General features: G+C 45.1%; 1 protein-coding gene across 1 annotated transcript in view; it reads right to left on the bottom strand.

Annotated features, from left to right (window-relative positions):
• Positions 1 to 25,843, bottom strand: part of C2CD3 (C2 domain containing 3 centriole elongation regulator) — a 220,837-nt gene extending 194,994 nt beyond the window's left edge. The window contains exons 1-3 of the mRNA XM_082245743.1: positions 25,715 to 25,843; positions 20,037 to 20,306; positions 4,573 to 4,730 (exon numbers count right to left, since the gene is read on the bottom strand). Coding sequence (XP_082101869.1) covers positions 4,573 to 4,730; positions 20,037 to 20,306; positions 25,715 to 25,766 — 480 coding nt within the window. The 5' untranslated portion in view covers positions 25,767 to 25,843. The remainder of the gene's footprint in view (positions 1 to 4,572; positions 4,731 to 20,036; positions 20,307 to 25,714) is intronic.
• Between the last annotated feature and the right edge of the window lie 1,175 nt (positions 25,844 to 27,018).

Below are 27,018 nucleotides of genomic sequence, written 5' to 3'. Positions count from 1 at the left end.
ACTAAAACTAGAGGAAAGGCGGTTTAACCTTAAAGTGCGTAAGGGGTTCTTCACTGTAAGAGCGGTAAGGATGTGGAATTCTCTTCCGCAAGCAGTCGTATCAGCGGGGAGCATTGATAGTTTCAAAAAACTATTAGATGGACACCTTAAAGACCACAACATACAGGGGTATACAATGTACGGTTAAAAGCAAACACACACACATAGGTTGAACTGGATGGACTTGTGTCTTTTTTCAGCCTCACTAACTATGTAACTATGTAACTAATTTTCTTTCTTTTTTTTTTTGGTTACACACTGTGACCAGAGAGATACAGTGCTAGTAACACTGTACTACTATGAGGAAGGGATCCGGATTTTTTTTTTTAAATTTATTTACACATAATGAGTGCCTTTATCAGTGAATTCCATTGGTAAAAGCAACCATTTTTACTGAATGAAACTGGTTCATTCAGTGTCTTTTGATGTGATTAGCTGTGTTTGGCCTTGTCTGTACCATGTGATCATTGTGACCAATCACAGCTAGCAACACAATTGTATACAAATTGATGGCATGAAAGGAAGCCACCCATTGTTTACAATTGTCATGTGATCTGCTGTTATTGGTTACAGCAGTGGTTCTCAATTCCGGTCCTCGGGACCCACTAACAGGCCAGATTTTAAGTATTACCTTGGGGGATGCAGACTAGAATACCACAATCACTGAGCAGCAAATGAGATCACCTGTGATGTAATTTAGTTATCTTGCAAACCTGGCCTGTTGGTGGGTCCCGAGAACCACTGGGTTACAGCAATCACATGACACTGGAAGCAGGCAGGCATAGTGATTAGTCATTGGCTGTGTCCGGCGGGCACAGCCAGTGACAGAACACGCCACTGCTCAGCCATGCGAGTGGCGACTTCTGAGAGAACATCATACCCACCACTCAGAAGGAGGAAAGTCCCACCCGGCCGTCAATCTGCTATAAGCTGAGCAGGAAGGTGTGAATGTGTAAGCTATATATGTTTTTTTTTAAAGGTATTTTTATTAATGTAAAACACGAACACAAGTGACAAAACAGATACAGGTAAAAAGGAGTGCATCACATAATGTAAAAGTTAGCTACATGTCTTTGACAAAAAAAATTGTCAATGAGCGTATTTTTAACCGCTTTAAGACCGGAAGGTTTTACCCCATTCCTGACCAGGCCATATTTTGCGATTCGGCACTGCGTTATTTTAACGGACAATTGCGCGTTCGTGCGATGCTGTACCCAAATTAAATTTATTTTCTTTTTTCCCCACAAATAGAGCTTTCTTTTGGTGGTATTTGATCACCTGTGTGATTTCTACTTTTTGCGCTATAAACAAAAAAAAGAGCGACAATTTTGAAAAAATAACAATATTTTTCAAATTTTTTTTTAAATGAAATTCCCCCCCAAAAAAATGAAACATTTTTTTTGCCAATTTGTTTTTTGCTACAAAAAAAAAAAAAAACGCAATAAGCGTATTTTGATTGGTTTGCGCAAAAGTTATCGCAGCTACTAACTACGGGAAATTTATGTCATTTTTTTATTGTTTTTTTTTTTAACTAGCAATGGCGGCGATCAGCGATACATTTTTTTTTTTTTTTTGCGGGACTGCGACATTGAGGCGGACAGATCGGACCCTTGACTGACATTTTTGACACTTTTGGGGATACCAGTGACATTACTACAGTAATCAGTGCTATACATATGCACTGTTACTGTAAAAATGACACTGGCAGGGAAGGGGTTAACTTTTATTGGTGATCAAGGGGTTAATGTATGCCTGGTGCTTACTAACGTGTGTGGGGGGAGGGGACTGTGTGACACAGGGACAGATCGAAGGTTAAGCTATGCTGAATCCTGCAATCTGACCCTGCCTGTCACTTAGGAGATCCGCCCGCTTTGTTTACACAAGCGGGCGGATCTCCACACTCGATCCCCGACGATCGGGGAAGAGCGGCAGTGATCACCACTGCTCCTTCCCTGGCCCGACTCCCACTGTAACTGAATACAGCGGGAGCGAGCCTCCGGCGGCGCACGTGCGCCGCCCACAGGGGGAGGAGTCCAGCGACGTAGGTCTACGTCGCTGGACGGAATTGAACCACTTTGCCGCAGTAGCACCAATGTGAGCAGTCGCAAGTGGTTAATGACCAGGCCATTTTTTGCGATTCGGCACTGCGTTACTTTAACGGAAAATTGCGCAGTCATGCGACACTGTACCTAAATCAAATTGATCTATTTTTTTCCACAAATAGAGCTTTCGTTTGGTGGTATTTGATCACCTCTGCGATTTTTAGATTTTGCGCTATAAACAAAAGAATGTGACAATTTTGAAAAAAAAAAAACACCATATTTTTTACTTTCTGCTATAAAACCTTCCCCAATAAAAAAAATTTACATATTTTTTTTTTTTTTATCAGTTTAGGTCAATTTGTATTCTGCTACATATTTTTGGTAAAAAAAAAAAACCCAAAAAGCATATATTGATTGATTTGCACAAAAGTTATAGCATTTATAAACTATGGGATAGATTTTTGGACTTTATATCTATTTATTTTTTGTTTTGTTTAGTAATGGCGGCAATCTGCGATTTTTAGTGGGACTGCGACATTGCGGCGGACAGATCGGACCCCTAACTGACATTTTTTACACTTTTTGGGGACCAGTGACATTACTACAGTAATCAGTGCTAATTATTATGCACTGTTACTGTATAAATGACACTGGCAGGGAAGGGGTTAATACTGGGGGTGATCAGGGGGTTAAATGTACGCCTAAATGTGCTTGCTAACTGTTGTGGGGGGGCTCTGTGACAGGCACACAGAGATCATCGGTGTTTGAGCTAAGCTGAGTGTGACAGGAGAACCTCCTGCTTTTTTTACATAGGCAGGCGGCTCTCCTGTCAGTTTATCTGACAATCGCGGGAGGCCGGCAGCGATCGAGCCTGCCCCTCCTGCGGTCTGGCTCCCACTGTGTCTAATCAAAATGGTAGCGTGGCTTAGGGGGCGCGCGCCGCCCAGACCACATGCAAATATTTACATAGCTCTACGTGATTATGCGCAGCCGAGCCACCCTGCCGCAGTATATCTGCATGGAGTGGGTCGGCAAGTGGTAAATCTACTTCTATTTTGCCTTTCCTGGTTCCTGAATGACTTGAAATCCAATGAATGAAATGGGGAGGGGGGTCAGGGACAGTCAGGAGCACTTGATGATAACTGATGTCCTCCAGCTAGGAAATGAGGGGATATTTATCTCGCTATAGCTTCTAATTAACCACTTGCCAACTGCCTAACGACGATTTACGTCGGCTGTCAGCCCCTCACAGGCAAAGCGACGTAGGTCTACGTCGCTAGCCTGTGAGGCTCTATGGAGCAAGCGCACGCCGCTGGAGGCGTGCTCCCGCTCGCTCACGGACCACCCCCTCGCGCGTGTGCCCGGCAGACCTGATTGTCCGTTACAATTATTCTGTGTAAGAATTGAGATCACAAGGTTCTGCTATGTAGGACTGTTGATCACTTTTCTTACACCTCAAGCCACATCCAATCACAGTTAGAAGCACGCCCCTAGGGACACAGTTAACCCCTCCTTCTCAAATAAAGTTAACTCCTTCCCTGCCAGTGTCCTTTTTACACTAACAGTGCATATGTATAGCACTGATTACTGTAGTAATGTCACTGGTACCCCCAAAAGTGTCAAAAATGGCAGTCAAGGGTCCAATCTGTCCGCCGCAATGTCGCAGTCCCGCAAAAAAAATTGCAGATCGCCGCCATTACTCGTTAAAAACAACAAAAATGACAAAAATCTTTCCCTTAGTTAGTAAACGCAATAACTTTTGCGCAAACCAATCAAAATACGCTTTTTGCGTTTTTGTTTTTTTTTACCAAACATATGTAGCATAAAACAAATTGGCCTAAAATGTTAAAAAAATGTAAGTTCTGCTTTTAATGTTTTATAAACCATTACAACATAAGATTTACATTTAACTGATCACATATATAGCTTACAAAAAAAAAAAAAAACAGAAGTTTTTTTGGAAGAGGGGGGTGCAGGGAGGGATGGCTTCACGGGTCACAATTCTTGTTTGATCTGCTGTATTTGGTATGTTATAGTTCTGTCTGCCCAAACCTTTTGATTGTATGATATACATTTTGGCCTAAATATATGACAAAAATTGAATATATTGGATATTTTTTTTAACTGTCAAAGTAGAAAAATATTGTTATTTTTTCAAAATTTTCCCATTTTTTTATTAATATCTCAAAAAATAAAAAGCGCAGAGGTGATCAAATACCACCAAAAGAAAGCTCTGTTTGTGGGGAAAAAAGGACGTAAATTTCGTTTGGGTACAACGTTGCATAGCGGTGCAATTGTCAGTTAAAGTTGCACAGTGCCGAATCACAAAAAGTGGCCTTGACGTAAGACAGCAAAATCCTCCGGTGGTAAAGTGGTTAAGGGGGTAAAACCTTCCGGAGCTGAAGTGGATAAAAGGCTACTAAAAAAGTATTCCTGGACAAAACTAGAATGGGAAGGATTTGGACCATCTTCACAGATCACCCCTCCTTACCTGGAGTTCTCCCATTTTCTCAGATGCCGGGGAGACCAGAGTGAAGAAGCCACTGATTGGACGCGTTGGGCTGAGTCGGGATATCCCGTTGATCTGAGCACGGCCGAGTGGGAGGTGGTCCAGTTTGGTCATCACCTCCAACACAAGCGCCCCCATATCTGTAGGATGGACAAATTCATTATTACTGGATTAAAACGCTGATGACAATTAGACATTTCACACACAGCTGGGAAGATATAAAAGCGCCAAGTTCCAAAGATATTACCAGAAACAGAAGAACTGTAACTTTTAGGAGAACTCCTAAAGTGATACTAAACCCATAACAGTAAAATCAGTGTGTATACGCAGTAAAGCGTTTTTAGTTCTACTCACTGTGGAAGAGGTTAATCTTCTGCATTGTGTGAAAAGGCTGTTTGATCCTGTCTTCATGGATCCTCCCCTTCTTCCACATTCCCCAATCCTGTCTTCACTAATCCTCCCCTTCTTCCACATTCCCCAATTCTGTCTTCAATAATCCTCCCCTTCTTCCACATTCCCTGATCCTGTCTTCACTAATCCTGACCTTCTTCCACATTCCCTGATCCTGTCTTCACTAATCCTCCCCTTCTTCCACATTCCCAGATCCCGTCTTCACTAATCCTCCCCTTCTTCCACATTCCAAGATCCTGTCTTCACTAATCCTCCCCTTCTTCCACATTCCCAGATCCCGTCTTCACTAATCCTCCCCTTCTTCCACATTCCCCGATCCTGTCTTCACTAATCCTCCCCTTCTTCCACATTCCCCGATCCTGTCTTCACTAATCCTCCCCTTCTTCCACATTCCCCGATCCTGTCTTCACTAATCCTCCCCTTCTTCCACATTCCCCGATCCGGTCCTCACTAATCCTCCCCTTCTTCCACATTCACCAATCCTGTCTTCACTAATCCTCCCCTTCTTCCACATTCCCCGATCCTTTAACCAGACACTGAAGTCACAAGGCTGCTATATCCTGCTGATGGGAAAAGGTATTTAGAAAAAGAATTGCGTTTCCGTGTTCGGTGTACTGTGGGAGACCAGATATAGTGAGTGCAAGCTCCTGGGTTTAGTAACATGTTAAAGCTAAAATTCAGACAGATTTAAATGACAAAAATAAATGCAGCTCTGAAATCCGCAATATGGCTTTAAAGACCTATTCACACCAGTATAAATCTTTCCTTCCTATGTGATCTCCTCTAAAGCCAATGGAAACGCATTACAACACGTCATTTCACATTAATGTGTGCTGTTGCACATTATTAGCTCTCTTGCAATGCACTTTGTATTGAACGTCAACGCGCTTTCTAAAGCAAATCAATAGATGCTGACACACAATTTGTTTCAATTGATTTTATTTAAAAAAAAAAAAATTGCAATGGTGTTAACAGCTTAATAGTGTTTAACCACTTGACCCCCCTGGAAGATTTTATCCCCTTCATGATCAGGCCATTTTTTTTCTATTCAGCACTGCGCTACTTTAACTGTTAACTGCGTGGTCATGCAACGCTGTATGCAAATAAAAATAATATTTTTTTTTTTTCCCACACAGAGCTCTCTTTTGGTGGCATCAGATCACTGTTTTTTTTATTATTATTATTATTATTATATTATTTAAAATGTATATAAAAATGTAAACGGACTGACTTTTTTTTAAATTATATTTTGTAATTTCTGTTATAAAATATATCCAATAAAATCAAATGCTTTAAAACAAATTAGGTCAAAATGTACTGTGCTACATGTCTTTGGTAAATAAAAATAAAAAAAATTCCAGTAAGTGTATATTCATTGATTTGTGCAAAAAATTATAGCGTCTACAAAACTATGGTAGATATACTAGAATTTAAACAGCTATAGACGCTATACTAGTAATGGCGGAAGATCAGTGACTTATAGGGCGACTGTGATTACGGTGGCGGGCAATCTGGCGCTATATACTTGAATTTACGCAGCTATAGACGATATACTAGTAATGGCCGTGATCAGTGATTTATAGTGGGACTGTGATAGGGTGGCGGACAATCTGGCACTAACCAGACACTGTGAGAGAGGGTCACACACAGACATCACTAGTGACACCAATATCAGTGTCACTAAATGTGATCAGTGATATTAAATGATTAAATTAAAATTAAAGTTAATTAATTAAAATTAAATTAAATTAAATTAAAAGTGATATATGTGATCAGTGATAATAAATGTGGTTGTCTAGATGTGGTTGTCCTCCTCACTTGCATACAGTGATCTCCATTGAGTTCTTTCCTGGCTGACTGCACACTGTTTCTATATTTGTAAGTTTTCTTTTTGTATATTATTTTTTCTACATCAAATATCATTTAGTATGTGATATAGCTCTTAAAAAAACAGCAGTTTTTTCTTAGTATTTATAGTAACCTTTGTGAAACCTATGTGCAAATAACCCTGAAGAAGTCGAAACGCGTTTGGTGGAGTTCCATCCCCTTGAGTCTGGCCATCTTACTCTCTTGGTTGATGGTCATTGGGGCGGTACCCCTAAGCTTCCCCTATTTCTTGAATGAGGGGAACTGCACAATGGGTTACTCAGTTTATTCTATGTAATTTATGATATGTAATGCTCAATACTATATGTACAATATGGAATGCTTCAATACTTCTAGCAATGAAAAAAATATTTTAACCTTTATTTAATAAAATGTATTACATTTTATACAATTTTGATTTATTAGTACCTGAAGAAGGGGAAGATCAATACCAATAAAGTCCTGGCTTTTCATCTTTTTCACTGCATCAGTGATAATACTGTACACTGTGTAACGGAACCGCCGACCCACACTGTACTTGTGGTCTTCTGTCAGTATACGGCTTCCTTGCAGTCATGAACATATATCCCAGATTTTCCCAGCCGCCCTCATACAAAGCTAGCCAATAACTTCGCTCATACAAGTTTTGGAACCTTCTCCTTTATTGAACAGTTTCACACCTAATTTATACACACATGAGCACATCCCCCTCCTGATCAAATTACTACACACAGGTCAGGGGTTGCCTGATTACATTATCCTATGCAGATGAAATTGTATACAGAAACAGAATTAACCTGAACTAATTATCTGGCCATCTGGACAGAACAATGTGAGGTCATTAACATTTAACAATGGGACAGGCAGACTTAACACAATCCACACCCAGCTCAATAGATAAAGACAAGTCTGCCAATGACAGTCTGTCTGTCTGTCTACTACATTGAAATACATGGAATACATATCTAGGTGTCACAGACTCCATGGCAACAGGCCACAGGTCTCACAGTGCAAAGTGGGATCAAATCTCCACATTTCTTGAGAGCCACCGTTGACAAATATCACTCTCCCATCTGAAACCATCCAAACCATTCTGTCAGCGTCCCCCAAGTATATGCCCCCCACCCCCAGTGACGGTGAACACCGTCACTGTACAAACTACACTGGCTGAGAAGGGGTTGACATCTAAATGGCAATTAACTGTGTGCCTACCAATGTGTAACATGTGCTGCTTTTAATTTACAATCTGGCTGTTTATTTCACCGTGCTTTGCATAGAGAAGAAACGGCCATATCCATGTTCCCTGTACATCAGGGGTGAAGAACCTTTTTTCTGCCAAGGGCCATTTGGGTATTTAGAAAATTATTCGGGGGCCGTACAAAAATTATTAACTTAAAAATGCGCCTGTTTTATTTGGTCAAACATTTAATCAACTCACCCCTAATGTAATAGCTGCAACTGCTTCTCTTTGGTGAGGTGTGGGATGTTAGCTGGTATTGATGATGTTGCTACTCGCAACTTGTTTTCCAGGTTTTCGTCGGTCAGTCTGGAGCGCAGTCGACTCTTTGTGGTGGTACGTTTTGAAAAGAACTGCTGGCGGGTACTGCTGGTGGGTATAGCTGGCTGGTACTGCTGTGGGTACTGCTGGCTCAGGCTGGTACTGCTGTGGGTACTGCTGTCTCAGGCTGGTACTGCTGGCTGATACTGCTGGCTCAGGCTGGTACTACTGGCTAGTACTGCTGGCTGGTACTGCTGTGAGTACTGCTGGCTTTGGCTGGTACTGCTGTGAGTACTGCTGGCTCTGGCTGGTACTGCTGTGAGTACTGCTGGCTCTGGCTGGTACTGCTGGTTGTGGCTGGTACTGTTGTGAGTACTGCTGGCTCTGGCTGGTACTGCTGTGTGTGCTGCTGGTGGGAAATGCTGGCTAGCAGCGGCGCCGCACTGGAGGAAGAGGCAATGTTTCCTGTATTGGTCAGAGGCGGAGAGCATTTGATATCACTCCTCCTGTGACTCACTCAGACTGTCAAAACAGAGCCGGAACTATACAGGAAGCATCGGCTCCGTTCTGACAGATCAGCTGAGAGACACAGACTCAGCTGCATGGGGGGCCGGACCAAATGACTTTGAGGGCCGCATACGGCCCCCGGACCATAGGTTCCCCACCCCTGCTGTACATGGTTGTGTTTTTGTAAACAAAGAACTCTGTGTGTGATTGGACACAGCCGATCTGCTGACCTCAACCAAAACCATTGGCTGAAATCAGCTGCCAAACTTGGGCTGTATCCATTCTTAGCATGGGTCAGCTGGGGGTGAGCGCATGTGCCACGGAACCCAGAAGAAGCTTCCAACGTACAGGTACGAGAACATGCCTGCACCTGCTGCCCACCCACAGTATCTGGTGGTTAAATACAAGCAGTGTACCTGAATTTGACAGGTATCGGCATCCAGCAGAGAGAAGGATGGAGAAGCAGCGCAAGAAGTTAACCAGGCATGTTACAACACACGGCGTGATTAGCACTCCTGCCTTGCAGCACTACGGTCCTTGGTACAAATCCAAACATAGACACTACCAGGGCTGGCCCAGGATATTGTGCTGCTTGGGTCCAAGAATAAAATGCTGCCCCCACATCCATTATTATAAATATAAAATATAGAAAATATTATATACTGTTATCTTCTGCCACCAGACCTGTCCACCAAGAACCCGCTGTCTGTCCTTAGTCCTCCTGTCACTCCTGTGTCTGCCGCGGTCACCGCCCTAGAAGATCCAGCCTGTCCTGCGTGAGATGGAGTGCGCTGATGTCTGACGCCATTGCGCACACCACAATCATGTAAGGGACGTTCCCCAGAGGAGACGCTCCGCCTCCTCATACTCATCAGTTTGCACTACGGGCGGCAGTATGAGATGGGGAAATACCACCCGTAACACGCCGCAAAATGACACACAAAACTGCTGGAAAAAAAGTCTTGGGCGTCAAGTTGCTGCCCCTCTCCAAGTGCTGCCTGGGTATGATGGACCCAGCAGGACCCATGGTAGGGCCGGCCCTGGACACTCCCTGCATGGAGTTTGCATGTTCTCCCTGTGCCTACGTGGGTTTCCTGCCACACTCCAAAGACTTGCTGGTAGGTTAATTGGCTCCCGTCTAACTTGAATCCTGGAACGTATACAGTTTGTATGCATGTGAAAAACCCTCAAAGAACACATGTTCAAGTGAATTTTTAAAAAAACCGCCATGTTTTTCTTTTTTTTTAATGTTATTTCTAGCATGTTTATCTTACTCTGCCCGGCAAACCCAAGAAGCCCTTTTCCTGAATCTCACTCTGCCCGGCAAACCTAAGAAGCACTTCTCCTGAATCTCACTCTGCCCGGCAAACCTGAGAAGCACTTTTCCTGAACCTCACTCTGCCCGGCAAACCTGAGAAGCACTTCTCCTGAACCTCACTCTGCCCGGCAAACCTGAGAAGCACTTCTCCTGAATCACTCTGCCCGGCAAACCTGAGAAGCACTTCTCCTGAATCTCACTCTGCCCGGCAAACCCGAGAAGCACTTCTCCTGAATCTCACTCTGCCCGGCAAACCTGAGAAGCCCTTTTCCTGAATCTCACTCTGCCCGGCAAACCTGAGAAGCACTTTTTCTGAATCTCACTCTGCCTGGCAAACCTGAGAAGCACTTTTCCTGAACCTCACTCTGCCCGGCAAACCTGAGAAGCACTTTTCCTAAATCTCACTCTGCCCGGCAAACCGGAGAAGCCCTTTTCCCGAATCTCACTCTGCCCGACAAACCTGAGAAGCCCTTTTCCTGAATATCATTCTGCCCGGCAAACCTGAGAAGCACTTCTCCTGAATCACTCTGCCCGGCAAACCTGAGAAGCACTTTTCCTGATTCTCACTCTGCCCGGCAAACCTGAGAAGCACTTTTCCCGAATCTCACTCTGCCCGGCAAACCTGAGAAGCACTTTTCCCGAATCTCACTCTGCCCGGCAAACCTGAGAAGCACTTCTCCTGAATCTCACTCTGCCCGGCAAACCTGAGAAGCACTTTTCCTGAATCTCACTCTGCCCGGCAAACCTGAGAAGCACTTTTCCTGAATCTCACTCTGCCCGGCAAACCTGAGAAGCCCTTTTCCTGAATATCATTCTGCCCGGCAAACCTGAGAAGCACTTTTCCCGAATCTCACTCTGCCCGGCAAACCTGAGAAGCACTTTTCCTGAATCTCACTCTGCCCGGCAAACCTGAGAAGCCCTTTTCCTGAATATCATTCTGCCCGGCAAACCTGAGAAGCCCTTTTCCTGAACCTCACTCTGCCCGGCAAACCTGAGAAGCACTTTTCCTGAATCTCACTCTGCCCGGCAAACCTGAGAAGCCCTTTTCCTAAATATCATTCTGCCCGGCAAACCTGAGTAGCACTTTTCCTGAATCACTCTGCCCGGCAAACCTGAGAAGCACTTTTCCTGAACCTCACTCTGCCCGGCAAAGCTGAGAAGCACTTCTCCTGAACCTCACTCTGCCCGGCAAAGCTGAGAAGCACTTTTCCTGAACCTCACTCTGCCCGGCAAACCTGAGAAGCACTTTTCCTGAACCTCACTCTGCCCGGCAAACCTGAGAAGCACTTTTCCTGAACCTCACTCTGCCCGGCAAACCTGAAAAGCACTTTTCCTGAACCTCCGGTCTAAGGTCTGAGCAATACTCACATCATCATGGTCACATGCACTGCCAGCCTTAGGGTGCACTCACATTGGGACTGGTTTGGGTGAATCATGCCCCAATTCACTTGTCACACACACACACTCCTGCTGATCTGCATTTACACTAAAGACTTTACCCACTTCAGCTCCAGAAGGTTTTACCCCCATAAATGACCAGGCCATTTTTTGCGATTCGGCACTGCATCAAATGCATTAAAATAAAAAACCTTATGCCTTTACAACCCCTTTAACCACTTCTGGACTGGAAGGATTTGCCCCCTTAATTACCAGGCCATATTTTGCGATTCAGCACTGCGTTACTTTAACGAAAAATTGCGTGGACGCGAGACGCTGTACCAAAATAAAATTGATGTCCTTTTTTCCCCACAAATAGAGCTTTCTTTTGGTGGTATTTGATCACTTCTGTGGATTTTAGATTTTGAACTATAAAACGAAACAGGAGAGTGGCGGCGCATGAGCTCTGAAGGTCCAGCGTATCGTGCCGAACCTTCAGAGCTCCTTGTCGGAAAGTGATGTCATCACGGCTCCAGCCACTTACAGCGCTGGAGCCGACGAACCTGGAAGAGATGCCGAGGCAACATGACAGCTGCCTCAGCGGTGTCCGAGCGATCGTGTCGGGGCTTCTTTCTAAAGGTAAGCATTTCATAATGTGCTAGTATGCGATGCATAGCATACTAGTAACTAAAATATAACCGCGCTAGTGAAAAAATGTATGTAGGAAAAGCTGCAACTTCAAGTGTGATAGCACCCAAAAACAATATAGTATAAATAAGTCGCGCTAAGTGAATATATTCAATCATAAATATCACCCAATGCAAGGAATTTACCATAAATTAATGGTATAAATATAAATCTAGTGCTCAATAATAAATAATGAATGATGAATATAGAAAATGAATAATCCAATAAAGTCTCTGTGATAGGTCCGAACCAAGAAAATGGAAAATCCACAAATATAGTAAGGTGCATATAAAGCTGAGAAAATCACCAACGTGCTAATCCACCACCAGTACTGAATCTGCTTACCAGATACTGGTGTATAGTGCGTCTGTAAGCTGGCAGAGGAGTCGCTTCAACTCCAATTAGACCCAGGGGACAACCAGAAACTGGTATGTAATACGCCTGTAGATCTCGCAGAGGAATGACATCAACTCCAATTTGACCCAGGGGACAGCCTGATACCCCAGAAGAAGAAGAAGGTTGCTAAAAGTTGGTCTTTTGGTCAGGAGCGGGGTTGAAGGGAGAAGGACGGCGCTGAAGGGAGAAGAGCATGGTTGCTTTTCTGGTTTGGAGATAGGGTGGTTAATACATGGTGACCGTTCATACGATTTGAGCTGATCTGTGGCTAATGCCATGGGGTATCAGGCTGTCCCCTGGGTCCAATTGGAGTTGATGCCATTCCTCTGCAAGATCTACAGGAGTATTACATACCAGTTTTTGGTTGTCCCCTGGGTCCAATTGGAGTTGATGCCATTCCTCTGTGAGATCTACAGGCGTATTACATACCAGTTTTTGGTTGTCCCCTGGGTCCAAATGGAATTGATGCCATTCCTCTGCGAGATCTACAGGCGTATTACATACCAGTTTTTGGTTGTCCCTTGGGTCCAATTGGAGTTGATGCCATTCCTCTGTGAGATCTATAGGCGTATTACATACCAGTTTCTGGTTGTCCCCTGGGTCCAATTGGAGTTGATGCCATTCCTCTGCAAGATCTACAGGCGTATTACATACCAGTGTTTGGTTGTCCCCTGGGTCTAATTGGACAAACCTGACACTTAGTGACACTTTTTGGGGACCAGTGACACCGATAAAGTGATCAGTGCTAAATAATATGCACTGTTACTGTATAAATGACACTGGCAGGGAAGGGGTTAATACTGGGGGTGATCAAGAGGTTAAGTGTGAGCCTAATTGTGCTTACTAACTGTGAGGGGGCGGGGGAAGGCACACAGATCAGCGTTTTAGCTTAGCTGACACACACGATCGCACTGTGCCTGTCTGACAGGAGAGCCGCCTGCTTTGTTTACATAGGCAGGCGGCTCTCCTGTCAGATTCCCTGAAGATCGTGGGAGGCCGGCGGCGATCGAGGCCACTCCTCCCATGGTCTGGCTCCCGCTGTGTCTAATCACAGTGGGAGCGCGGCACCGGCAGCGAGATCACTTGCACATAATCACGTAGATCTACGTGATGATGCACAGCCGAGCCGCCCTGCCGCAGTGAATCTGCGTGGCGCGGTCGGCAAGGGGTTAAGCAACTGGTCCCAGGCACACTTACATCATCACCCCTGCTAACCAGACCAGTGATCCCTGCTTCTGTTCACAGTATTCTATTGAGAGTTCTGTGGTTTTCACTCACACTGCAGCAAACGGTTCCGGACCACAAGCGAACCGCACCCGGACCACACACACACACACACACACACACTACATTATATTAAAATTTTCCACATTTTGTCATGTTACAATCAAAAACGTAAATGTATTTTATTGGGATTTTATGTGATAGACCGACACAAAGTGGCACATAATTGTAAAGTGGAAGAAAAATGCTAAATGGTTTTTAAAATTTCTTACAAATAAATATGTGAAAAGTATGGGGTGCATTTCTATTCACCCCCCTGAGTCAATACTTTGTAGAACCGCCTTTCCCTGCAATTACAGCTGCAAGTCTTTTTGGGGATGTCTCTAACAGCTTTGCACATCTAGAGAGGGACATTTTTGCCCATTCTTCTTTGTATAATAGCTCAAGCTCTGTCAGATTGGATGAAGAGCGTCTGCGAACAACAATTTTCAAGTCTTGCCACAGATCTTCAATTGGATTTAGGCCTGGACTGTGACTGGGCCATTCTAACACATGAATATGATTTGATGGAAACCATTCCATTGCAGCTCTGGTTGTATGTTTTGGGTCGTTGTCCTGCTGGAAGGTGAACCTCCTCCCCAGTCTAAAGTCTTTTGCAGACTCTAACAGGTTTTCTTCTAAGATTGCCCTGTATTTGGCTCCATCCATCTTCCCATCAACTCTGACCAACTTCCCTGTCCCTGCTGAAGAAAAGCATCCCCACAACATGATGCTGCACCACCATGTTTCACGGTGGGGGTGGGGATGGTGTGTTCAGGGTGATGTGCAGTATTAGTTTGCCACCACACATAGCGTTTCTTTTTTTCTTTTAGGCCAAAAAGTTCACGTTTGGTCTCATCTGAGCAGAGCACCTTCTTCCAGAGATTGCTGTGTCCCCCACATGGCTTCTCGCAAACTGCAAACGGGACTTCTTATGGCTTTCTTTCAACAATGGCTTTTTTCTTGCCACTCTTCCATAAAGGACAGATTTGTGGAGCGCACGACTAATAGTTGTCCTGTGGACAGATTCTCCCACCTGAGCTGTGGACCTCTGCAGCTCCTCCAGAGTTACCATGGACCTCTCAAGGTAGTTACTCTAGGAGAGCTGGACAGGGCCGTAGAAAGTCCTTAACCCATTAGCAGGACCGGCATCTGCTCCTTTGTTCAAGGAGGAATAGGAAGAGCACTGCCAGAGCCCTACAAAATGACCAATAGCAGGAAACTGGTGTGAATGTCTCTGACCAAACCATCAGAAACAGACTTCATGAGGGTGGCCTGAGGGCCGACGTCCTCTAGTGGGCCCTGTGCTCACTGCCCGTCACCCTGGAGCTCAATTGCCTTTTGCCATTGAGCATGTTTACCCTGAGAACATGTGACAGATGTGAAAGGGTCTGGAGAAGCTGTTGAGAACGTTATGCTGCCTGTAACATTGTTGTATGACCGGTTTGGTGATGGGTCAGTGATGGTCTGGGAGGCATATCCATGGAGGGACGCACAGACCTCTACAGGCTAAACAATGGCACCCTGACTGCCAAAGGTATCGGGATGAAATCCTTGTGCCCATTGTCAGACCCTACTCTTGTACAGTGGGTCCTGGGTTCCTCTTACTGCACGACAATGCCCAGTCTCATGTGGCAAGAGTATGCAGACAGTTCCTGGAGGATGAAGGAATTTATACCATTAAATGAGAAAAAATAGACTTATGCGCTATATTTGAGGTAAGCGATACGGTGGATGTTCCAAATCAAAGAAATAATAGTCATAGACGTGGAACTCCTCCAAGCAAGCAGCTAATTCTGATAGTGTCCCCACTGATTACAAAGTAATTAAAAAATTTAAAGAATCAGCGCTCAACTTTCAATGAGGGGGACCTTTTGAGAAAGCTACGGGTGTTCGTAGCGCAACGTGTCAGAGTAAGCTGTATCGACGTCACTTCCAGTCTTCGGCCGAGACCGGAAGCCTCGGATCGCACCGCATCGGCGGTTTGTGACACTGTCTGCACGTTTAATACTTCTGTAATGTGAGTAGCCTGCACTACTATTTTTTTAATAAAAACTACCCTACGTTTCTGCACCATGAGAGCCTCTCTTTTTGAGCACCAATACAGGAATTAAGGCACTTTGAGTTTCCTATGCTGCTAAACTCCCATTGTTTGACCCATTGCTGCTGGAGGACCCTAGGCAGTTGGCGAACGAGTTGAAAGGGTGGCCAGGATATTCATATATAACGCTCAGTCTGAGTGTTGTGGAGGTGAGCGGCCACTGCACTCGGTGTCTGGATTGTGCGCTCACCGGGACACACTCACCTTGCTGTGTTTGAAAAGCACATCTCACCTTTAGAGTTGATTGTAAAGACCACCATATATAGAAGAATTTCTTTTGGCACATTGCACTTTATTCACTTCATTTGGGACTATTCTTATATATTTTTTTTTTTAGAGTATTATACTCAGTTTATGGATTTTTGAAGCACGTTTCAGCAGATAATTGTTATAATTTTGTGGAGTTTATATTTTGTTCACTTTGCCTATATTCAACATTTTTAGGCGTTGTGTTTATTATCTGATCATATAAGAGTTGCACATTATTTTGTTTTGCATGATCAGTCACTCATGATTGCACCTTATCTATTCACCTGGATTATTTTTTGATTGGATGATTATCTGAATTATTGTATACATCTATTCATTTTACTATCACTTTGATTACCCCTTTTTTTTCTCCTATTTTTATTGACACATTCATAGATATTGACCACTAGTAATTTATGATCCTAAGACACATTTGCTCATTACACATTGGAATTAGAGAGAGTGGTCCCCCTCATTGAAAGTTGAGCGCTGATTCTTTAAATTTTTTATACCGTTAAATGGCCCCCACACTCGCCTGACCTAAATACCATAAAAACACCTCTGGGACATTATGTTTCGGTCCATCTGAAGCCGCCAGGTTGCACCTCAGTCTGTTCAGGAGCTCAGTGATACCCTGGTCCAGATCTGGGAGGAAATACCCCAGGACACCATCCGTTGTCTCATTAGGAGCATGCCCCTACATTGTCAAATGGGGGCCATACAATCTACTGAGGACCATTCTGAGTTGCTGCAATGAAATTTCAGCAAAATGGACTAGCCTTCTGCATCATTTTTTCACTTTGATTTTCGGGGTGTCTTTGAATTCAGACCTCTGTAGGGTGATAACAATGTGGCATCCTTTCCTTCCTAACACATTACCCAGTCCATACCAGTATAGATCCTAACATTACCCAGTCCATACCAGTATAGATCCTAACACATCACCCAGTCCATACCAGTATAGATCCTAACACATTACCCAGTCCATACCAGTATAGATCCTAACACATTACCCAGTCCATACCAGTATAGATCCTAACACATTACCCAGTCCATATCAGTATAGATACTAACACATTACCCAGTCCATACCAGTATAGATCCTAACACATTACCCAGTCCATATCCGTATAGATATCCAGCATGATATTTTTCCCCATTGAGATCTGATGTGTTTTCAAAGTGTTCTTTGTAATAAAGAGTAACAGTGAGGACTCATCGAAATTTCACTGGAAGGCTAAGGGGGGGGTGGGGGGATGTGGGCCCTCTTGTTATAACTAGGAACATTTGACTGGAAGTCAGGAATTGCATTTCGGTTCAGCTAGATAAGTGTAATATATCAAAGGGATTTCCACTCCAATCCAATAGGGAATCAATAATATTAGTGAGACTATTAAAGCGGCTCGTCAATCATTTTTTCATCTTTTCATCTATTAAATCCTCTGCCCTTGTTGTTTTAACTTTGGATAGTAAAACATTTTTTTCACTGCCAGTAAATACCTTATACAGCCCACTTCCTCTTTCTTGTCTGGTAATTTGCCTATGCTAATGACATCATGCACAGCTCTCTCTCACTCTTGTGAGAGTTTGTCAGCAAGTGAGGAAGAGATGAGTCATAGGAAAGCCAATGAGAGCTGCAGAGGGCTGGATGAGGGCAGAGATAACAGGAGACTGCAGAGATCCATGTGTATTCATCAAGAGAGGAGAAGAGAGAGAGTGTGTGTGTGTGTCCAGGAAGTGAGCAGGCAGCAGCTTCAGCTGCCCACGGTTAAAATGGCTGGAGATTTCTGCAGCATATTTGGCAAGTACAGAATCACAGTATATATAAAATATGCAAAGTGGTTGGATGGAAGCTTCAGAATGGCAAAGATGTTTTTATTACAAATGATGTGAGCAGACTGCAGTTTCTCTTTAACCACATTACTGCCCGCCCACCGTCAAATGACAGGGCAGCAGTGCAGCTTTTGTTCTGGGATGCCCTCATATGACGACGCACCAGAACGGCCTCTCTTGCGCGCCCGCAGGGATGCACAGTGAGGCGATCGTGGCCACGCCGAGTTGCTAGGACACAGCGCGACCCTGATCTTGGTAAAGAGCCAATGACATGGCTCTTTACCCATGTGATCGGCTGTGTCCAGTCACAGCCGGTCACATATAAATAAGTCCTGTTTTTCAGCTCTCCTCGCCTCACACCGTCAAGAGCGTGAGGCGAGGAGAGCCAATCAGCGGCTCCTCCTCACAGGGGAGACAAAGACATGTAATCAGGGCACTGATCATCAGTACCCTGATTACAGAAAAGTGAAATAGAGTGCCCATCAGTGCCACCATTAGTGCCCACAATCAGTGCTCATAGTGCTGCCAGTCAGTACCCATCAGTGCCTACTCATCTAGGCACTGATGGACACTGATTGTGGGCACTGATGGTGCCGCCAATCAGTGCCGCCTATCAGTGCCGCCTATCAGTGCCATCTCATCAATGCCCATAAGTGCCACCTCATCAGCGCACATCAGTGAAGGAGAACAATTATTTAATTTTCAAAAATTACTCACAGAAAATAAGAAAAACTTTTTTTTTTTTCCAAAACTTTGTCTTTTTTCTTTTTGTAAGAAATAAAAAAACCCAGCAGTGATTAAATACCACCAAAAGAAAGCTCTATTTGTGTGAAAAAAAATGATAAAAATTTCATATGGGTACATTGTAGCATGAAAGCTGAAAATTGGCCTGGGCAGGAAGGGGGGGGGGGGTGAAAGTGCCCGGTACTGAAGTGGTTAAGAGCAGTCCCCAGGATTGCAATTCAGGACTAACTGGTATGAGAATACTTCAGTATGATCTACTGTATATAATCAATTAGATCATCACAGAAGACAAAATACTGACTTTCCACAACTTGCCACATGGGGAGGAGGACACTGAGGAGATCTGGCAGGGCACTCTCTACCTCCTGTCCCAACAGGTAAACGGGGACAATCTATGACTCTCATGGAACTAGAAAATCTATTAAAATCTGTGTACAGCCTTTGATTGTTTTAAAACTGCTTTAACCAATAAAAGTCAATAGCAATGCAACAGCAGCTGGGGATAGATTAATAAAGGTCTTCTCTTCGAGAGCCAATTTGCGCGTCTGGTGGCTCTCAATCTTGACTGTTACTGAAAGGTCTGACCTCACTAATGATCTGGAACCAGTCAGAGGGGGGTCCCGATTATGTGAGAACTTCATTACACTGTTTAATACTGTACTATTAGATACAATTACATTATTTAAAAAAATATATATTTTTTTAATCTAGATGTTGGATAACTTAACATATAATAAAGAAGTACAATGTACTTAAAAAAAAGTACCTTATAAGCCTTTAAAAAAAAAAAAAAATGTAATAAAAATATTTAGGTAAGCAAATTAGTGACAGTTATTAAGTTAGATGAAGGAATTTGATCTGGGCATGTAAGCATCTATGACCTTCAGATACAAAAGAGTTAATGGCATGCATGTCCTATATGAAAATACATAAAATTATAAACCATGCTGTTAAAAGAAAAACATCACCTTTATATTTAATTTAGACTTTTATTTAAAGCAGAACAGCAGCAACCCGGTGGGGGTGGCAGGCTGGGTTGATGACGGTGGCATCAGTGAGGGACACTGGACCATTGAAGAGATGTGTAAGTATTGCTGAGTTTAGCTCTACTTTAAGTTGTGATGGCAGCAGATTCTTAAAAACAACACGACGGGTCTGTGTACAATAAATGGTTAATTACAGTCCGGAGGGAATACCTGTAAGATAGGATGTGAATTGTTTGGGTCCGCAGCGGACGGCATAGCGAGTTGTGGTCTTTACCGTCTTCTGCTCGGTCTGTGAGGTGTCCCTGGGGTGGAAGATGGTTCCATCAGAAGTCTCCCCCCACCATCGAAGCCTCACAAGGACAAAGGGCGGAGGCCTTGGCACAGTCCAGAGAATCTTACCGACAGTCACTCTAAGGAAGCAGCGGAGCTGACCCTCTACAAGAGGAGGGAGGCTGGTTGATGGGGAGATATCTGTTGTTCCTGCAGAAATAAAATTAAAATTAAAATAATTTAATTTTAATGTTATATTAATTTTAATTATTATAATTTAAATCATAATAATATAATAATAAATAATAAAATAAAATTACAGACATCATTGAAAAAAAAAAAAAAAAAAAAAAAGGGGAAGATGATAAATCTTAAGATCTTAAATATGGTTCCCGCCGCACAGTACTTGCCTTATTGGAGTACACATATCCCATTGGTTGAACGAGATGGACTTATGTCTTTTTTCAACCAGACTAATAACTATGTAACTATATAAATATATACTAATAAAAATTATTTTAGAATTATTATTCTCATATATTTTATGATCGAAGTGCCTTAAAAGTCCCAATACTAGGGGGAATGGTTGTTCTTAACCACTTCCTGCCAGCCCTATAGGCGATTGACGGCGGGTATGTGGTTGCATTATCCTGACCAGACGTCATATGACGGCGGCAGGATAATGCGCTCTGCGCGCCCCCGGGGGGCACACAGAGCGGCGATCGATAATGCGGCGTGTTAATCAGACTCCCCGCATCTCTGATCTCGGTATCTGACGTAGGCTCTTTACCATGTGAGCAGCCATGTCCAATCATGGCTGGTCACATAGTACACAGGAAGAGCCGTTGATCGGCTTTCCTCAGTACGTGCCTAACAGGCACGAGTATAGGAGAGCCGATCTGTGGCTCCCCTGACAGGGGGGGGGGGTCTGCACTGGTAATCAGATCATTGATTACCAGTGCAGACCCTCGGGGGGGTGCCACTAGAACCACCAGGGATGCCCACCCATGACCCCAGGGATGCCCACTATGGCCACAAGGGATGGCAATCAGGGCTCAGGGAGCCCCCCGGTGCCCTCCACATCAGTGCTGCCCACCAGTGCCCATCATTGCCATCTATTCAGTGCCGCCCACCAGTGCCCATTATTGCCCACCAGTGCCCATCAGTGCCACCCGTCAGTGCCAATCAGTGCCGCCCTATCAGTGCTGCCTATCAGTGTTCACCAATGCTGCATATCAGTGCTACCTATCAGTGCCACATATCGTGCGCATCAGTGCCGCCCCATCAGTGCCTGTCAGTGCAGCCTCATCAGTGCAGGAAAAATCGTATTTATTTACAAAATTGTATAGCATAAACAAAAAAACTTTTTTTTTTTCAAACTTTTTTCGGTCTATTTTTTTATTTGTTTAGCAAAAAAGAAAAAACCTTATGGTGATCAAATACCACCAAAAGAAAGCTCAATTTGTGGGGGGAAAAGGACATATATTTGGTGTAGATGCAGTGTTGCATGACTGCGCAATTGGCATTCAAAATGCAACAGCGCTAAAAACTGAAAATTGGCCTGGGCAGGAAGGGGGTGAAAGTGCCCGGTACTGAAGTGGTTAAAGCGGAGTTCCGGCCTATTTTGCTACTTTAGTGATTCCTGGAGTGCTCGCTATGCTGATCAATAATTCACTCCCTGGAATCAGGAAGAACTCCCAGAACACTCCCTGGAATGAGGAAGAACTCCCAGAACACTCCCTGGAATCGGGAAGAACTCCCAGAACACTCCCTGGAATCAGGAAGAACTCCCAGAACACTCCCTGGAATCAGGAAGAACTCCCAGAACACTCCCTGGAATCAGGAAGAACTCCCAGAACACTCCCTGGAATCGGGAAGAACTCCCAGAACACTCCCTGGAATCGGGAAGAACTCCCAGAACACTCCCTGGAATCGGGAAGAACTCCCAGAACACTCCCTGGAATCAGGAAGAACTCCCAGAACACTCCCTGGAATCAGGAAGAACTCCCAGAACACTCCCTGGAATCGGGAAGAACTCCCAGAACACTCCCTGGAATCAGGAAGAACTCCCAGAACACTCCCTGGAATCAGGAAGAACTCCCAGAACACTCCCTGGAATCGGGAAGAACTCCCAGAACACTCCCTGGAATCAGGAAGAACTCCCAGAACACTCCCTGGAATCGGGAAGAACTCCCAGAACACTCCCTGGAATCAGGAAGAACTCCCAGAACACTCCCTGGAATCAGGAAGAACTCCCAGAACACTCCCTGGAATCAGGAAGAACTCCCAGAACACTCCCTGGAATCAGGAAGAACTCCCAGAACACTCCCTGGAATCAGGAAGAACTCCCAGAACGCTCCCTGGAATCGGGAAGAACTCCCAGAACACTCCCTGGAATCGGGAAGAACTCCCAGAACGCTCCCTGGAATCGGGAAGAACTCCCAGAACGCTCCCTGGAATCGGGAAGAACTCCCAGAACACTCCCTGGAATCGGGAAGAACTCCCAGAACGCTCCCTGGAATCGGGAAGAACTCCCAGAACGCTCCCTGGAATCAGGAAGAACTCCCAGAACACTCCCTGGAATCAGGAAGAACTCCCAGAACACTCCCTGGAATCAGGAAGAACTCCCAGAACGCTCCCTGGAATCGGGAAGAACTCCCAGAACGCTCCCTGGAATCGGGAAGAACTCCCAGAACACTCCCTGGAATCAGGAAGAACTCCCAGAACGCTCCCTGGAATCGGGAAGAACTCCCAGAACGCTCCCTGGAATCGGGAAGAACTCCCAGAACACTCCCTGGAATCAGGAAGAACTCCCAGAACACTCCCTGGAATCAGGAAGAACTCCCAGAACGCTCCCTGGAATCAGGAAGAACTCTCAGAACACTCTCTGGAATCAGGAAGAACTCCCAGAACGCTCCCTGGAATCAGGAAGAACTCCCAGAACGCTCCCTGGAATCAGGAAGAAGGGCACAGCAGATTACACTGCGGCTTCAGATGCCCACATCCAAGATGGCCGCGCCCAGACATCGTTTTTAAAAGTAAGACTTTGACTAAAATCCAATACCGTACACCTTGTAAGTATGAGAATAGCAGTTCTGCAAAGGGCGATTAGCATTATAGGGGTATTTTTCGTTAAAATAAGGTATTTGAGGCTGGAACTCCGCTTTAATATGTAGCATATTCCAAACCGGAGATGTATGGATTCAAATATTGTTCAAGCTGGACAGTAATCCACTTTCCAGATTACACATACCACAAACCCTCTGAGGCAGTCACTTCAGAGTGACGCAACGCCTTAGGGCGGAGCTAATTAGGTCATCATGTTGGACCTGAAAGTAAGAGTTTTTTTTGCCCCCAGCTTGGTTGATGAGCTCTATTCTTAAGCGGGAAATGTACACGCTTTTACCTGTAGTGCACAAGTGTTGTACGCTGCACTTTGTGACTGCATATTTTTTACTTTTTAAAAGTGGTACTAAAGTCTCGTGGTTTTTTTTTTTTTTTTGTGTTTTTTTTTTTTTTTAACACACCGGATCAGGCCATTTTTTGCGATTCGGCACTGCGTTATTTTAACAGACAATTGTGCGGTTGCGCGACGCTGTACCCATCTAAAATTTACGTCCTTTTTTTCCACACAAATAGAACTTTCTTTTGGTGGTATTTGATCACCTGTGCGATTTTTATTTTTTGTGCTATAAACAAAAAAAAAGCGACAATTCTGAGAAAACAATATTTTTCACATTCTGCTATATATGATTCCTAAAAAAAAAAAAAAAACAATTATAAAATCAAAATGTTTTAACATTTTGGGCCAATTTGTTTTTTTTCTGCTACATATTTTTGGTAAAAAAAAAAAAGAAGAAAATCGAAGTAAGCATATTTTGATTGGTTGCGTCTACAAACTACGGGAAAGATTTTTGTCATTTTTATTGTTTTTTTTTTTTTTTTTTTACTAGCAATGGCGGCGATCTGCGATTTTTAGCGGGAGTGTGACATTATGGACAGATCGGACCCCTAACTGACATTTTTGACACTTTTGGGGGTACCAGTGACATTACTACAGTAATGTGTGCTATACATATGCACCATTACTGTAATAATGACACTGGCAGGGAAGGGGTTAACCCCAGGGGCAATCAAAGGGTTAAATGTGTACCTAGGAAGCGTTTTTCAACTGTGTGGGGGGATGGGCTTACTGCATGAACACAAAGACCTGTGTTCCTAAATAGGAGGAACACAGGATCCCCAGTGTTTATTGCTGACAGAACAGCGGTCTGCCGTGTTTACATTAGTGACCTTTGTTCCGTTAAAGGTCACCCTTCTGCCGCCACATATATGTGTTAGGAGGTCATAGAGGGGTTAAAGGGGCTCAATGATGGTGTTTTGGGTGGTGACAGGTTCTCTTTGGGGCCCCCTGCCTGATACCTTCCCTTCCCCTCCCCCATCATAGCCCCCCTCCCATCATAGCCCCCCTCCCTGATACCTTCCCCTCCCCCATCATAGCCCCCCTCCCTGATACCATCCCCTCCCCCATCATAGCCCCCCTCCCTGATACCTTCCCCTCCCCCATCATAGCCCCCCCTCCCATCATAGCCCCCCTCCCTGATACCTTCCCCTCCCCCATCATAGCCCCCCTCCCTGATACCATCCCCTCCCCCATCATAGCCCCCCTCCCTGATACCTTCCCCTCCCCCATCATAGCCCCCCCTCCCATCATAGCCCCCCTCCCTGATACCTTCCCCTCCCCCATCATAGCCCCCCCTCCCTGATACCATCCCCTCCCCCATCATAGCCCCCCTCCCTGATACCATCCCCTCCCCCATCATAGCCCCCCCTCCCATCATAGCCCCCCTCCCTGATACCTTCCCCTCCCCCATCATAGCCCCCCCTCCCTGATACCATCCCCTCCCCCATCATAGCCCCCCTCCCTGATACCATCCCCTCCCCCATCATAGCCCCCCTCCCTGATACCTTCCCCTCCCCCATCATAGCCCCCCCTCACTGATACCGTCCCCTCCCCCATCATAGCCCCCCCTCACTGATACCTTCCCCTCCCCCATCATAGCCCCCCCTCACTGATACCGTCCCCTCCCCCATCATAGCCCCCCCCTCACTTATACCGTCCCCTCCCCCATCATAGCCCCCCTCCCCCTTCATAGCCCCCCCCTCACTGATACCGTCCCCTCCCCCATCATAGCCCCCCCTCACTGATACCGTCCCCTCCCCCATCATAGCCCCCCCCTCACTGATACCGTCCCCTCCCCCATCATAGCCCCCCCTCACTGATACCGTCCCCTCCCCCATCATAGCCCCCCCCTCACTGATACCGTCCCCTCCCCCCATCATAGCCCCCCTCCCCCTTCATAGCCCCCTCCCCCTTCATAGCCCCCCCTCACTGATACCGTCCCCTCCCCCATCACAGCCCCCTGGGTGAGCCAGGACCCGGGCCAGACGATGGGTCGCTGTGATCTGAGGAGGTAACATGCTCCCCCCATACCTGGAAGTACAGGAGGGCTCTGATAGAGAGGGGCTAAGGGGAAGAATCATGCAGCCAGTGAAGTCAGCTCTCCTGGTATGGCTGACAGGCAGTAAAGTGTTATTAGTGTGGTGAGAAGATCTACCTTTCCTCCTCCGGCTCCCCGCCTTCCCGCTCTTCTCCCCCCGGCTCTTCATCCTCTCCGCTCCGCTCTCATCCCTCTATGCCCGCCGTCAACACACGGAAGCTTCTCCCCGGTCTCCTGGCAACCGGAGGACGTCTCTTCCGCTTCCGCTCCCCACAGCCAATCAACGGCCGGGACTCGGGAGTTCGCAAAGGATGTCGGGAGTGACAGTTGTTGGGGGCGGAGCCGTGGTGTTTGGACCAGTGTCAGCGCGCTTTCCTCTATACCCCGCCCCCTTACAGAGTATACCGAGGAGGATAGACAGGGAACAGGAGTATTGCTGGAGATCTCCAGCCCTGACATATACAGCATGGGGGTGCAACTTCTAATATCTTCCCCTAATCCCCCTATTAAATCATATAGCCAAAATATCTCCCCCCCCCAGTCACCCCAATATTAGTGCAACATCTAATATCTTCCGCTAATCCCTCTAATAAATCATATAGCCAAAATATCCCCTCCCCAGGTCACCCCAATATAGGTGCAACGTCTAATATCTTCCCCTAATACCCTTAATAAATAATATAGCCAAAATCCCCCCCCCCCCCCCGGTCACGCCAATGTAGGTGCAACATCTAATATCTTCCCCTAATAAATAATATAGAGAAAAATATCTCCTCCCCAGGTCACCTCAATATAGGGGCAACATCAAATATCATTCCTCAGTCGCAATGACATAATACATACATTTATAGATGCAGCTTGTAATATCTTCCCCCAATCTCCCCAATATAGGCGCAACATTTAACATCATCCCCCAATCATCCCCAATATAGCTGCAACATCTAATATCTTCCCCAGTCGCATTGCCATATTATACAGTTTATGGGTGCATCATATAATATCTTCCCCAATCGCTCCAATATAGGTGCAACATCTAATATCTTCCCCCAGTCACATTGACACATAATACAGTTTATGGGTGCAACTTGTAATATCTTCCCCCAATCTCCCCAATATAGGTGCAGCTATATAACACAGCCTAGGGTTGCAACCTATAATTTCTTCCCCCAGTCACCCTGATATATAATGCAACCTGTAATATATTCCCCCAGTCACCCTGCTAGATAATACAGCCTAGGGGTGCAACTTGTAATATATTCCCCCAGTCACCCTGCCATACTTGCCAACTGTCCCATTTTTGCTGGGACAGTCCCGGGAAAAAGGAGCATGTCCCGGGTAATTTACATTGTACTTATTTACACCTTGCACTTAAATAAAATAGTCATGATAAAAAATGTTTAGTATTTCTTATTATTTTTTTA

Source organism: Pelophylax lessonae (assembly GCF_965119305.1).
Source record: "Pelophylax lessonae genome assembly, chromosome: 2".
Classification (NCBI taxonomy): Eukaryota; Metazoa; Chordata; class Amphibia; order Anura; family Ranidae; genus Pelophylax; species Pelophylax lessonae.
Note: the sequence above shows the minus strand (reverse complement) of the source record. Positions and strands in the feature narration are given on the sequence as shown.